This window comes from Melanerpes formicivorus, unplaced genomic scaffold (assembly GCF_026170545.1).
Source record: "Melanerpes formicivorus ecotype bairdi unplaced genomic scaffold, bMelFor1.0.p_v2 SCAF_3120, whole genome shotgun sequence".
Lineage (NCBI taxonomy): Eukaryota > Metazoa > Chordata > Aves > Piciformes > Picidae > Melanerpes > Melanerpes formicivorus.
The window spans coordinates 5,930-19,279 of NW_027145471.1; the positions used below are offsets into that span (position 1 = coordinate 5,930).

General features: G+C 41.7%; 1 protein-coding gene across 1 annotated transcript; it reads left to right on the forward strand.

Annotated features, from left to right (window-relative positions):
• Positions 1-600: 600 nt before the first annotated feature.
• Positions 601-11,610, forward strand: LOC137440508 (coiled-coil and C2 domain-containing protein 2A-like). The gene is made up of 9 exons (XM_068136740.1): positions 601-814; positions 3,483-3,571; positions 4,079-4,180; positions 5,511-5,687; positions 6,324-6,477; positions 7,907-8,043; positions 8,818-8,949; positions 10,918-11,127; positions 11,475-11,610. Exons 1-9 carry the CDS (start codon positions 601-603, stop codon positions 11,583-11,585), a joined length of 1,326 nt encoding a protein of 441 aa, XP_067992841.1. The 3' UTR covers positions 11,586-11,610.
• The last annotated feature ends 1,740 nt before the right edge of the window (positions 11,611-13,350 follow it).

Consider the following 13,350-nt stretch of genomic DNA (forward strand, 5'->3'; position numbering starts at 1 on the left):
GATCCATAGCGACGCTCGCGACGCTACCACACCGGCGGGAACAGAGGCTGGCTAGGGCTCCGACCGGCTTCTTCTCCTTCTTTGGAGACTTTCAGGACCCGTCTGTATGCCTGTTTAAACCGTGCCTGATGCCACGTCAATAAAAGGTGAAAAAAAAACAAACCCCAATGTCTTTGGGGTATTCAGGGCATAAAACTGTAAAGATGAGGCAAGATGCTATACAGCTGTCAACAAGCTTCGATCTCGCTAATGTACAGAAGCGTGCTCACTGCAGTCAAGCGTCAGAACTGTAGCCTGCCAGTGGCACATATAAATGAAAAGTTGTTTCCATCGGTACTTTGAGAGACCTGAGATAGCCGGTGGTCCTGGGGACACGGCCAGCCCCTATCCCTCAGAGTCACTCCCCCTCTCCGTGAGAGGAGGAATGCCTGGATGAGGACGCTGCCCAGGCGGAAAGGCTGAGGAAACCGCTGACACCTCGTAAGCAGAGGAGAGAAAAAAAGCAGTGCGCGCCCTCAGCTCCCGCCCTAGTTTCCCAGCCTAAGGCCGGGCGCTGGCACACCCCTCCGCGGGCTGCCGCGGAAGCCGCAAGCACCGCGCATGTGCCAGGGCGCCCGACCCCGCTGCGCCTGCGCGCTGCTCCCTGCCCGCAGCATCCGGGTCCCACCGGCAGCTGCGGGCCCGGTCCCTGCTCCCCTCACTCGTGCGCTGTCCCTCGCTCTCTCTGCCCCGCTGCAGCTGCCGGAGTTCTTGGGTCTCGCCGGGCCGCGGGCGGAGGACAGGATCCACTGCAGAATGGCCACAGCCCCGCGCGGTGAGCGACTCTTGTAGGGCCGCGGCGGGTGCGGCCCAGGGCGGGGCCTGGGGCGGTGACGGCGTGGGGCCGGGGGCGGGGCCTGGGGCTGCGGCGGGGTTCCGGGACCGCCCCACCGGCAGCCGCCGTCCCCGACTTCGGGATATCGTTGCGCTGTCTGCAGCGGTGTCCCTTGGGTTAAGTGCAGCTGCCTGGAGGTTGTGCCTTTAGCACAGAGGCTGCTGCAGGGCCCACAGGAGAGAGGCGGAGCGGGGTGCGGGCTAAGGACCGCTGCCCTTGAGGAGCTTCCCTGAGCACGGCTTGGGTTATTGGAGCAGGGCTGGAGTGGGTTCTGGCACGTGCCAAGCCGTTATGTGTACAGTCAGACATCTTATAGTTTCATAGTTTCATAGTTTCATTCAGGGTTGGAAGGGACCACAAGGATCATCTAGTTCCAACCCCCCTGCCATGGGTAGGGACACCCCACACTACATCAGGCTGCCCAGAGCCTCATCCAGCCTGGGCTTAAACACCTCCAGGAACGGGGCCTCGACCACCTCCCTGGACAACACATTCCAGGGTTTCACCACTCATGGTGAAGAACCTCCTCCTCACATCTAGCCTGAATCTCCCCACCTCCAGCTTCATTCCATTCCCCCTAGTCCTATCACTACCTGAGATCCTGAGAAGTCCTTCCCCAGCCTTCCTGTAGGCCCCCTTCAGATACTGGAAGGCCACAATTAGGTCACCTGGGAGCCTTCTCTTCTGCAGACTGAACAGCCCCAACTCCTTCAGTCTGTCCTCATAGGAGAGGTGCTCCAGCCCTCTGATGATCCTTGTGGCCCTTCTCTGGACACGTTCCAGCACCTCCACATCCCTCTTGTAATAGGGGCTCCAGAACTGGACACAGTACTCCAGGTGGGGTCTCACCAGGGCTGAGTAGAGGGGGAGGATCACCTCCCTCGACCTGCTAGCCACACTTCTCCTGTATGCCAAAGATGTGCTCCTGTGCTATTTAAACGAGTAGATTATGGAAGCTACTTGCATAAAATACATGGCATTTTGCACAGGCATTAGGTGGACGTGCAGTATTCACATACTCGAATGTGAGTCTCATGCGTAGTGGTTCAAGGGCTGTTTGTGCTTATGGTGGGGTATGGAGCTATTGATGTGCTCTTGTGGCCAAGAAGACCAGTGGAATCCTGGGCTGGATTAGAAAGACTCTGGCTAGTAGGTCGAGAGAGGTTCTCCTCCCCCTCTATTCTTCTCTGCTGAGGCCACATCTGGAATATTGTGTCCAGTTCGGGGTATCGGGGAGCTGCCTCAAAGAGTCCATGACAGAGCCACAAAGATGATGGAGTGGAGCATCTCCCTTATGAGGAAAGGCTGAGGGAGCTGGGTGTCTTTAGCTTGAAGGAGACTGAGGGGTGACCTCAACCATGTTTATAAAGATGTGAAGGGCAGTGTGGGGAGGATGGAGCCCAGCTGTGCTCAGGAATGTGCAATGATTGGACGAAGGGCAGTGACTGCAACCTGGAGCAGAGGAGATTCAGCATGAACATAAGGAAAAGCTTTTTCACTGTAAGGGTGACAATACTGGAGCAGGCTGCCCAGAGAGGTTGTGGATTCTCCTTCACTTGAAGACATTCAAAACCTGCCTGGATGCATTCCTATGTGATCTGCTCTGGCAGGGGGATCAGACTAGATGATCTTGAGAGGTCCCTTCCAACCCCTAACATCCTGTGATTCTGTGTGTTTCGGTGTAATTTGACTGTCATGTTGAATATTCTAGTCAAAAAGTAGGAGATTGTAAGAGTGATGTAGTGGGAAGCTGTTAGAAGTGAATGCCTCTAGGCTTGGGAAGAACAGAGGTTGTTTTGTTAATGAAGAAATTAATTACGTCTTTCAAAATTAAAAATGTGATGACTTTCTAAGCTATTAGGTATATAAACCCATGTTTTCAGCTAGAGAACAATTCTGGTGACTTCTGTAAAGAAAATAACCTTGACTCTTACAGTGGCAGTGCAATCCAAGAGAGGGAGGTAAGTACCTTCTCACAACCATAACTATGTTTAATACATAAAGCCGCTGGAAGTGTTTCTGTTTGCTTACATTGTACATTTAAAATGCTTTTGGTTTGTTTATAATGGGAGCTTGGGTTCTGGGTATCCACTGCTTTTGATGCTGTGGTGAAATACAGCATGAAATGCCTTTCTCAGTTGAACTAGAGCTGTAATACAGAAACACAGCTGGAGAAAATAATATCTTGTCACTGCAGAAAACAGTCTGAAAAAGGAAGCAAGTCTGTAAATTCTTTATTGTTGTGATCACACCTGTAGCAGGGTTTAGACCACTGAAGGTTGGATCTAGAGAGCTCTGAATAGCAGTTTATAAAATGCCAGGTAATATTTTATGTGTTTTTAACAGAAGAAAAAAAATTGTATAAGCTTTACTTAAGGTGGTTCATCATGTATAATGATAGGTAGATCGCAGCTAAAGACATTTAAGTGATAATCTATAAGGTTTAAAAAAAAAAAAAAGAAGTTTTATGTCTTCACTTTTTCTCATGCAAGTCCTTCCTGTTGGAATATGAGACTCTTTATGGTATATATATGTTTTATTTTACTTTTTTTTTTTTTCCCCAGAAAATGCTTTATTTAAACATGTTACTCTGTTTTCTCTTTTTCAGAATTGCCCCCTGTTCCTTCTACATCAAGGTCAAGCTTTGCAGAATTCTCAGTTAGGGAGCGAATGAGAGAGAAACTAAAAGCAGCACGGGTGAGAATCCTTCAGAAGTCGAGTTTGGTTGACTTCAAAATTACAAGTACCACCCAGTTCATTTTGCTTCCTTAGTGCTGTGTGACTCTGAAATGAGATATGTGGAGGTTTATTTCTAATGCCAAAACAATATTCAGTTCACCGGTGGATTTTCCAGTGTATTTCTATTGCTGTGTTTTTTCTAAACTTTATGTTGTTTGCAATAATATAAAGTCGTCATTATATTATAATTCAAAGGATACAATCATCACAAGATCCTTCTGTGTTTCTGTCAAAAATTCATAGACTATTTTAGAACCACTGGATTTCCTTGTAAGCTTACTGAGCATTTTAATAAGAGGTATTAACAGCTAGGTCTGTAAAATCACTTAAGATGATTGTATAGTTAAAAGACTCTGTCCCTGACACAAAGATGCACAAGTTGTTGAGTTCCTAGGAATTATTGCAGCTTTGGTCTTATTATATTTCTGTTCTAGATAAGCTTATTTGTTGTTTTTATTTACTTAGTCAAAAGCAGAAATTAATTCACTGCGAGAAGACCCTAGTCCACAACCAAGGAGTTTGAAAAGCATCAGAGAAAGGAAAATAGATGTCAGGCTGGATAAAGAAGTAAGAAGCTGCATTGGGTCTTGCTGTTCTGATAATTAGAGGGTGAATGTGAAACATGAAAGAAATCAAGGACTATGTATTTTCTTGAAGATTTATTTCATTTATATTAATTTCATCAAAACTATACTATTGTTTGAGGTAGTAACTAGGAAAGAACCTGTCTGATTATTGCTTCTAGTGTACATATTTAATAGTAATTGTTTGCTTTCATTATAGCATAGCTGTCATGTGAAACTTCTGTCATGTACATGTTCATGACTTCTCTTGCTTAAGATGACTTGGAAGTAGTTAAAAGTTCCTACAACAGGAAGGACCACTGTTTAGAGCTGTGTATACATTTGCACAGTGCAATTGCTAAAGGATGGATATTAACTTTGTATCATTGTACTATATTGCATTTCATTGCTACTATTTTGTATCGGGGTGTGGTTTGTTGTTTTTCTAATATCAGCATGTTCTTAATTAGAAAATGAATTTTGTCTTAAAATGATAGCAAAGGCTTTGCCTGTGCAGAGCTTGCACCCAGATATTCTTCAGGATTCACGGAGAGAAAATATGTTCCAATGAATGTGTGCCCGGGAAATAACAGCATGTAGCAGTAACCTTTTTATCAGGAATTCCAAACAATGTCAGTTAGCTAACGTGCTTATCTAGGGGAGAATTGCCTAATCATATAGATTGTGGGGAAGTTTTTTGGCAGTGTTTTCTATTAAAAATAATTGTCATAGCTTTCAGTTAAGTAGTATTATTCTAATGTGTTTGGATTAAGAACACGTGGATTAAGAAGATCTTATTCAAGTTGGTTATTAATTCTGTGTGTCTTTAAAATTGTATTGAATGCTACCAGTTAGCAGTTAAAGCAGTTTACGGATTAACACATTGATCTTTATTGGCCACAAAATGCTACTGTTAATCCTTTTACTAGAGGGGCTTTTACTAAGGGGGCTTGGGTCCTTCAGAGTCAAAATGCCATTAGAAATTTATCTTCATATCATTCACCTGTATATTTTCATTGTGGCCAGGAATTAAACTTTAGCGCTTCTCGTTCACAAATTGTCTACAGTTAAAACAATAAACTGGTTGAAATTACGCCAGGTAACTTTTTTGAACGAAATGCTGCAAGAAGTATTTAATGCATCCTTTTAAAGTTTAAGTCACTTTCATCATTTGGATAAGTTCTCTTTGAGACAAGATAATTATTATCCTGTGACAAGTGTTTCATGCATGCTGTTATTGCTATTATTAATAATAAAAGATTATTAATCTTCGAAGACTTGCCCTAAATTTCTTACAAATGTCACATTAAGGTGTCTTTGTCTTATTTTCTTAGTTTCAGCATGATTTTCCTTCTGCTGAAGAATCATATAATTTCTTTACCTTCAATTTTGATCCTGAACCAGAGGGCATGAGTGCTGGAGCCAGGAAAAGGAACGGATTAAACAAAGAAGAGGAGGCAGAAGAAGAATACATAGAAACCCATGAGGATGAACAGGAGGAGGGTGAAATGGTGTGAGCTGTAGACACATATTTTTATTCTGATTTCTTGAATTAATTGTAGTCATCTAATAGAGAATTGTGGTAATGGTGGCAATGAGCAGTGTGAGCAATCTGGCAGTGTAGGCCTAGAGCCTGACATGGTGGTAGGCCGTGTCCATCATGGGTGCGGAAGCGGCTAGCAGTGCAGCAGAATAGTGCCGTGCCTGCGCCCTGTAACCAAAGCAGGACACTGGTAGCCATAAACACAGAGAGTTATCTTGGAATAACAGGATGCACACATGCATCAACAATCTCGCATGTCATTACTATTTTAACCAATAACCAATAGTAGTGTGTGGTCACTCGTGAGGGACCAATGAAGCTATGCCAGCAATGCCCTCCGAGTTTATATAAGTTGTAAAGGTTTTCTTAATACGCACTTCTTACTAGCCTGTCAACTCTACTGTCCGCTCTGTACTATGCTTGCATAAATAATTGAACAACAGTGAAGCAATAAAGGAACAATACAAGATCATATTGATCAGCTGTATTGATTCCAATCTCCGTCGTCCATAGCGAATGACATTTGTTTTCTTGAAAATTCTGAAAGTACACTGCATTTTAAGAATCAGATGAGCTAACACAGACATTTGCACTTAAACTCTAGGATGAAGATACACATCTAGTTAAAGATGATGATTTATTTATTATAAGCAAGACAGACAAAGATTTTCTGGTAATGAAACCTGCTGATTGTGAAAGCTACTCAGAACAACTGAAAAGGGAAAAAGAATTTCTCTTCATTCCCAGCATGCTGGCAGGTATGAAGATTGAGCTGGTGCATTTCATTCCTGGATTTTGCATCACGTCGCATTCTTCGAGCTGCTGAAAAATCTTGTCTCTGGCAGTAGAGAGAGATTTACTTGTAGTTCCCTGACACTGATCATCCAGTCAAGTCTGAAAAGGTGTGACAAAATAGATTAACTAGGAAGATGCACACCTCAGCAGGTCACCAGCTAGTATGCTGGCAAGTGAGCTCAGGGCACATTAGTTGCTCTGGAATAATTACCTTGGTGCTGTCTAGAGTGAATGAAAGATGGTTGGCCCTCCTTTCACAGGGGTTTAGCTACTATGTTATTTAGCATATGCAAGAGGTTACTGGGTACACACATTAAGGTACTGAGAGTGGCTCGTGTGATGTACAGTGTAACTTACACTGTTTCTTCACTTGGCCACATCTTTGTTTTTTTCCATGCGGCTAGTTTATCACTTGTCAAGAGTCATGTAAGTAACATAAAGCTACTATTTTCTTGCTTTGCAATTCAAGGGGCCCTTTTCCCAAAATCTGATTTTGTGAATTGGAAATAGTCAACACCAATCATGTCTCTGATCTTTTTGCCTTATTCCCACAGAATGGTAAAGTCTGACAAAATTGCTTTAGAATATCACTTGCTATTTAATATTAGAAGTGGAAGAGACCAAAAGGAGTCTCTGGGTGGTTTCTGCTATAATGGTATCAGCACAGCTTGCATTGCAATGTTAAAATAATTGCCTCTGATTTTTTGTGTCTTCTAATGTAGTTCTGATTGCTTCCAGTATGGTCCACTGTGTTAAGATTTAGTACACAACTTTCATTGTAACCCTCAATATATCCTCTTCCTGTTTTGAGATTGCTTCTTGAAAAACTCAGTCTGTACACACCAGTGAAATAATCCTGCAGGCTTTACAGGGTTCCACTTGCTGTTACTGGACTAACATGAGCTTTATGCGTGTATTTTGTACAAGAGTAGCTTAAGCAAAATAGTAACATTTGGATTAATCTGTGTTGAAGTTTCACTTTATATGGCAAAGGCTTAGAAATGTTTGTCCTGTCAGTTGTAGCTACAAGCAGTTTTCAAACTGTTATGCAAGCAACCATTAAAACTAAACTGCACTAAGTTATTTGAATTATTTTTTGGTGAAGAAACATTTAACTGTTTAGAAGACATGTGACACATTTATGATAGATTTAAACTGTGGATTTGTCCTTGTAGTGGGTTGAGAGAGAAGGCCCAGCTCTCCCTCCCCCACAAAAGGATCTGTTTTGATTATTTTATTTTTTTTTATTTTTAATGAGTTAGGAAAATATTTATGACAGCATGCTTTAATATGCAACGCCTTCATTTTAAGAGCACAGGCTCTTAGAGAATTAATAAACTAGCACCACAGTTAAAAGATATTTTACATACTTTCTATTTAATTTCTCACTAGTACCCACTTCTGAGAAGATGCCTGGAAACATGCAGCCTAGGTACCCTGAGGATGAGGGTCTTTACGCAGGAGAAAGGCCCTTTGTATCACAGTCTAATCAAAATATTTTAGAAAACAGAATACTCAGGCAAGAGCAAGTAAGTCACCTCTACTTTCTTAGCTGTCTTTCAAAAACTTTTTATTTAGCAGTATTCTGTTACAGTTAAGTAGGTGGTGGTCATGGTAATACGAGGCTTTCATCTTTAAAACATAAGCAAATGTGGATTTTTTTAGGAGTATCCCAATAGTCAGAGCACCAGACTGGGTCATAGAAATCTGGTGTCTTTGCCTGACTTTGGTCATAGCCTCCTGGGGAGCAAATCTCTTCATGTGTCTGTGACAGAGTTTAGTTGCCACTACAATAGTAGTAATTATAAATTACTTTTTAAATAAAATGCTGAGAGGGTAGACGTATGTATAAAGGTTTAGACAAGAACTGAGCAGTGTTGTTATTTACTAGAAGATCATAACAGAAAGGAGCAATATGGAATGGCTGTTTTCTGTGTCCACTGAAGATAATATGAAGTAATAGGCTTTGTAGAAATTACTGATCAGACTGTAAGAGTAATGATGTACTGAAACTGATGTAGATTATCTTGTCTTACTCTGTTGTTGTTTTTGTTTTCTGTAATTGAATGTTGAGGGGAAAAATCAGTCTAAAGTTTATGCAGGCTCTTTGTCTTTTGATTTCGAAACTTATCTGTAGCATATTTGAAGACACCATTTTGATGTCACAGAAAAATTCTGATTAATTCAGTTGCAAACAATTCATAGTCACTTTTTCTTCTGTAATTCCTTTTCATAAGAATTACAACTTTGCAAGTTATTTCTGTAAAGTAAGAAACAATATAAAACTCTGGTTTTATTTGTAGGGGAAAGAGTGGTTTGGTGAAGATGGCAAAGTGTTAGCATTGCCAAATCCTATTAAACAGTCTTCTACTAGGCCTCCAATATTGTCATTGGAAGAAGGCATTACACCAGAATTTGAAACAGTGTATAGAAAGGTAACCATATTTCATGTGTGATTCCTGAGTTCTTCTGTACCAGAAACGCTGGTGAGGTGAAGGGTTTTATGCTAAGAACCATGAATACTAACTGCTTTTTGGGGTTCCACAACTGGTCTTTAAGTATGCTCCACTTTTTCAAGTATACTCCACCTGCATCTTTTTGTAAAGGAATGCTTAAAAAAATAATGCATAAAAAAGGATGAAGGGCTTAGCTGATGGTACTGGTTAAAATAGTAAAAGGAAAGTTTATGAGTCACTAAGGTCTCTGAGGGAGCCTTAGATGTTCTCATGCCAAAGCAGCGTAGTTCCTGTGTTAGAGTATTGTGAAGCTCCTCTTGGTAGAAGGTGGTAGGCAAGACGGGGTGATCAGGATAGAGGGGCTCTCTGCAGCTTAACAGAGACATAATTGAAGAGCATGTATATGATGGTTACTCTGGAGAAATTTCATCACTGTAAAGTAACTCTTAACATGTGATTTGCTGATGTAGAAAACAATTGAGTTTTAAGTATATTGCATCAGTTCAGATCTTTTTTTGTTTTTCCATCAACCACAGCATACCTACACTGGCAAACAGCAGTTGCAGTATGCAGTCAGTACAAATCAAAGTAGAGTCCAATTAAAACCATTCAGCATACTTTAAGCAAGCTTTAATTGTTCTGCTTCTTAGCACTTTATTACCCACTTGGAAAAACTATGGCTTTTTAGGTTTCAAAGTAGATTGTTCTTTTGGGACACACAGCATTTCTGTCTGCTGCTAGTGATACAGATTTGAATGCTGCCTTTTAATTGATGGTGGTTACAAACATGGAATTCTCAGGATGCATCCAGTACCTGCAGACTTCTGCAGGGTCTTTCTGCATACAGGAAAAGAGGTTGCAGCTTAGATCATAGTAAGGATAGGCCAAGAGAGCTTAGGTTTCAAGAGCACCATAGATTCATAGAGTGAATGACCCTAAAGATCATCTAGGTCCAACCATGTTTACATGAATAGTGACATAAATACCCAAAGCACTCTAGAACGTAAGACTTTAAGCTCAGAGAGTCCTTTATGGGCAGAAAACAGTGTAAGCATAAGGAATTAAGGCTGCTGGATTTATGTCAGACTGCGTCATATTAAACATTTTGATGTGTAACTGAACGTAGAAGGACCAGGTGGACTTAAGTGTTTCATGGCCATTTATACCAGTCCTGTGAAAGAGCAATGCAACCGCTGCGTTCCCTTATCCAACACTCTTTTGCCAGTTCATATGAAGGGACTGCAACAAGCGCTACATAAGTAACAACTTCTGTTCTGATACCAGTATATCTCTGATGAATGCCTTCTGAAGAATTCCAAGAGGGGAGCAGCAGTAGTCAGGCACAAAGCACTGCTAATTCTCTTCTGATTTCAGTAACCTGAGGATAAGCCATGGTAGCCTTTTGGTTGCAACACATTGAAGCATACTCTTTTAAGCTTTGTTGCTGAAGGCCTGCACTGAGCTATGTGGATGTGAATTTCTCTGGCATTTAAGATGAGGATGCAAATACTGTATTTCCTCTTCTGCACAATCCAAATGGTCTACACAAAAAGCTGCTCCCTCAGAGTTGACCTGTTTATCTTAGGTCTCAGTTCTAAAAGGAAATAAGGTGATACTAAGCCAACAAGCACAACCAGAACCAGCAGTCTTTTCTTTACCCATTTCAGTGACGTTTATCGTCATCACTCAGCAAGACCTGTGGGCAAGCAGATGACCTCTTAATTCAGCCTCATGGGCTGTCAAAATTCTGTTGTACACAGTACCCGTGGTGGTTTTATGCCACCCACTTGTCAATAAAGCAAAGAGGTTACCAGCGAAGCCTTTACAATTTAAGGCTCAGTAGTTAGATGTAGGTAGTGCTAAATGGGTATTTTTTGGTCACAAAGCCTCTTTACAAGATTGTGTTTTTTTCAGGGCTTGCAAATCCATTTTATTCTTTTCTTTCAGGCAATAAAAATGACAGCTGCCCATCAGTATCTTGTTGGACCTGGGGACTGCCAGGGGCCATTCCAATTGGATATTGATATTTCTGGACTAATATTCACCCATCATCCCTGTTTTAGCCGTGAGCATGTGTTAGCAGCTAAACTGGCTCAGTTATACGATCAGTATTTAGCAAGGCGGCAGAAGAATCTTACCAAACTTCTCACAGACAAGGTATTTCTGTTCTGCTGTTATAGCTTATTGAGAGAGTGATGTGACATTTTAAGGTAAAAGATGAATTTGTTTCTTCAGAGTAGAGTGATGACATTCTAATTGTATGTAATGAATGATGCTTTGTCAGAAGGTGAATACCTATGTGTTTCACTTGGGTGTCAATTAGAATGTCATCCTGAGGAATCAGGACCTCATACACTTGGTAAAACCCTGTAAATAGAGAATCATGACAATTCAGAGTTTTCTGTTATGTAGTAATTACCTCTTTCATGTCAACATGCATTTCCAGGCACTGTATGCCTCATAAATATCAAACTGTCTCTTAATTGTTTGTTTGTTCGTTTAAGCTTCATGCTTTGAGGAATGCTGTGCAGTGTAGTGTAGATGATGGTGGTGCTGGTGTTCCTAGGCCTGTGGCACAGCAGAGCATACCTGAGTACAAAATTGAGATCAGGTAGGTATGGATTCATTATATCATTTTTTTAACAGAAATGTGTTCCTTTTTTTCCTTTCCATGCTGATACAGAATGTGATTCATGTCAGACTTTAAAATTCCCCTGTAAGTAGCTCTAGAAGAATTTTAGGGGCTTGAGAGTTCTTACTAAACAAGTTGAGTTAAAAAAAAATCAAGCAAAGCAAACATTAAGAGAGTATAGCTTGAGCTGAAATTTTAATTCAAGAGTTCTAGTTTGATTATCTTTCATTAATTAGTTTACTGCTGTTTTACACAATTAAATCTCACTTTCAGGATTCAGTAGACATCAGCTGGATGCATGCTAGCTCTCACAACAATGCAAGTGATGTAACTTTTTTGAGCAGACTAACGCCCTATTTTGTTCCAGCTTCCTCCTCATGACACAAGTGTTCTTGATGCATTTCCCATTCTTAGGTATTTTGGTCATGTTTTTGCCAATGCATTAATATTTTTGTTTTACAAGGTTACAGTTCTTATTCTTGGACAGTAAGCGGGTAGTGAAAATGATAATATACTTTTGGCTTGGTAGTCAAAAGTATTATTTTTGCAAATGGACAGTAGTGACCTGTAAGTGTAGGCAGGATGATAAAAGCCTAAGTTATTTTGGAGATCTGAGCTGAACAGTTGTTGAATTAGTAAATACTTAAAAATCAGAAACTCTTTCACAGTCTTAAAGTAAGCAGTAAGGTATTTAAATATATACAAGTTTAGACTGTAATGGGTCACATGGTAATACGGTATTGAAAAAAAATGATGTTTTTTTAATTACAATTTTACTTTCAGCCTTGCTGCTGCTCATGCTAATACATCCACTCACACTCTTAGTTTGGGAATCGCTTCTTCAGATTTTGATCCTTCAAGTATCCATTATCATAGTATCATAGTATCAGTCAGGGTTGGAAGGGACCAGAAGGATCATCTACTTGCAACCCCCCTGTCATGGGCAGGGACACCCCACACTAGATCAGGCTGGCCAGAGCCTCATCCAGCCTGGGCTTAAACACCTCCAGGGACGGGGCCTCAACTGCCTTCCCGGACAACCCATTCCAGGGCTTCACCACTCTCATGGTGAAGAACTTCCTCCTCACATCCAACCTGAACTTTCCCACCTCCAGCTTCATTCCATTCCCCCTAGTCCTATCACTACCTGAGATCCTGAGAAGTCCCTCCCCAGCCTTCCTGTAGACCCCCTTCTGGAAGGCCACAATGAGGTCACCTGGGAGCCTTCTCTTCTCCAGACTGAACAGCCCCAACTCCTTCAGTCTGTCCTCGTAGGAGAGGTGCTCCAGCCCTCTGATCATCCTCGTGGCCCTTCTCTGGACACGCTCCAGCACGTCCATATCCCTCTTGTAATAGGGGCTCCAGAACTGGACACAGTACTCCAGGTGGGGTCTCACCAGCGCTGAGTAGAGGGGGAGAATCACCTCCCTTGACCTGCTGGCCACACTTATCTTGTGCAGGACATAGAGATAATGTATTGTTTTATACTAAAGGACAAGCTCTTCCTTCCAGCAAAACAAGGAGTAGCTTTTATTAATATTTTGTTAGCACATCTGGTGGAGGACTTGGAGCAGGCAGTGTGCTCCATTCAGTGCCAGTTACTGTACAGTACCTTGGAGCTCTCGCCATGGAAAGCATGAGGATAGTAATGAAGAGGTTCACTGTGGGAATGATTTCTTGGGTTTCAACATCAACCCTGAGGCTTGCTTGATGGTTCATTCTAATTAGATAGAATATTCCTTCTGGGT

Excerpts from the sequence above, each read along its gene's own strand:
- LOC137440508 (XM_068136740.1), top strand. The coding sequence starts at position 601 with ATGTGCCAGGGCGCCCGACCCCGCTGCGCCTGCGCGCTGCTCCCTGCC. Across the intron at positions 815-3,482 it reads AATGGCCACAGCCCCGCGCG|AATTGCCCCCTGTTCCTTCT; the intron begins GTGAGCGACTCT and ends TCTCTTTTTCAG. Across the intron at positions 5,688-6,323 it reads AACAGGAGGAGGGTGAAATG|GATGAAGATACACATCTAGT; the intron begins GTGTGAGCTGTA and ends CTTAAACTCTAG.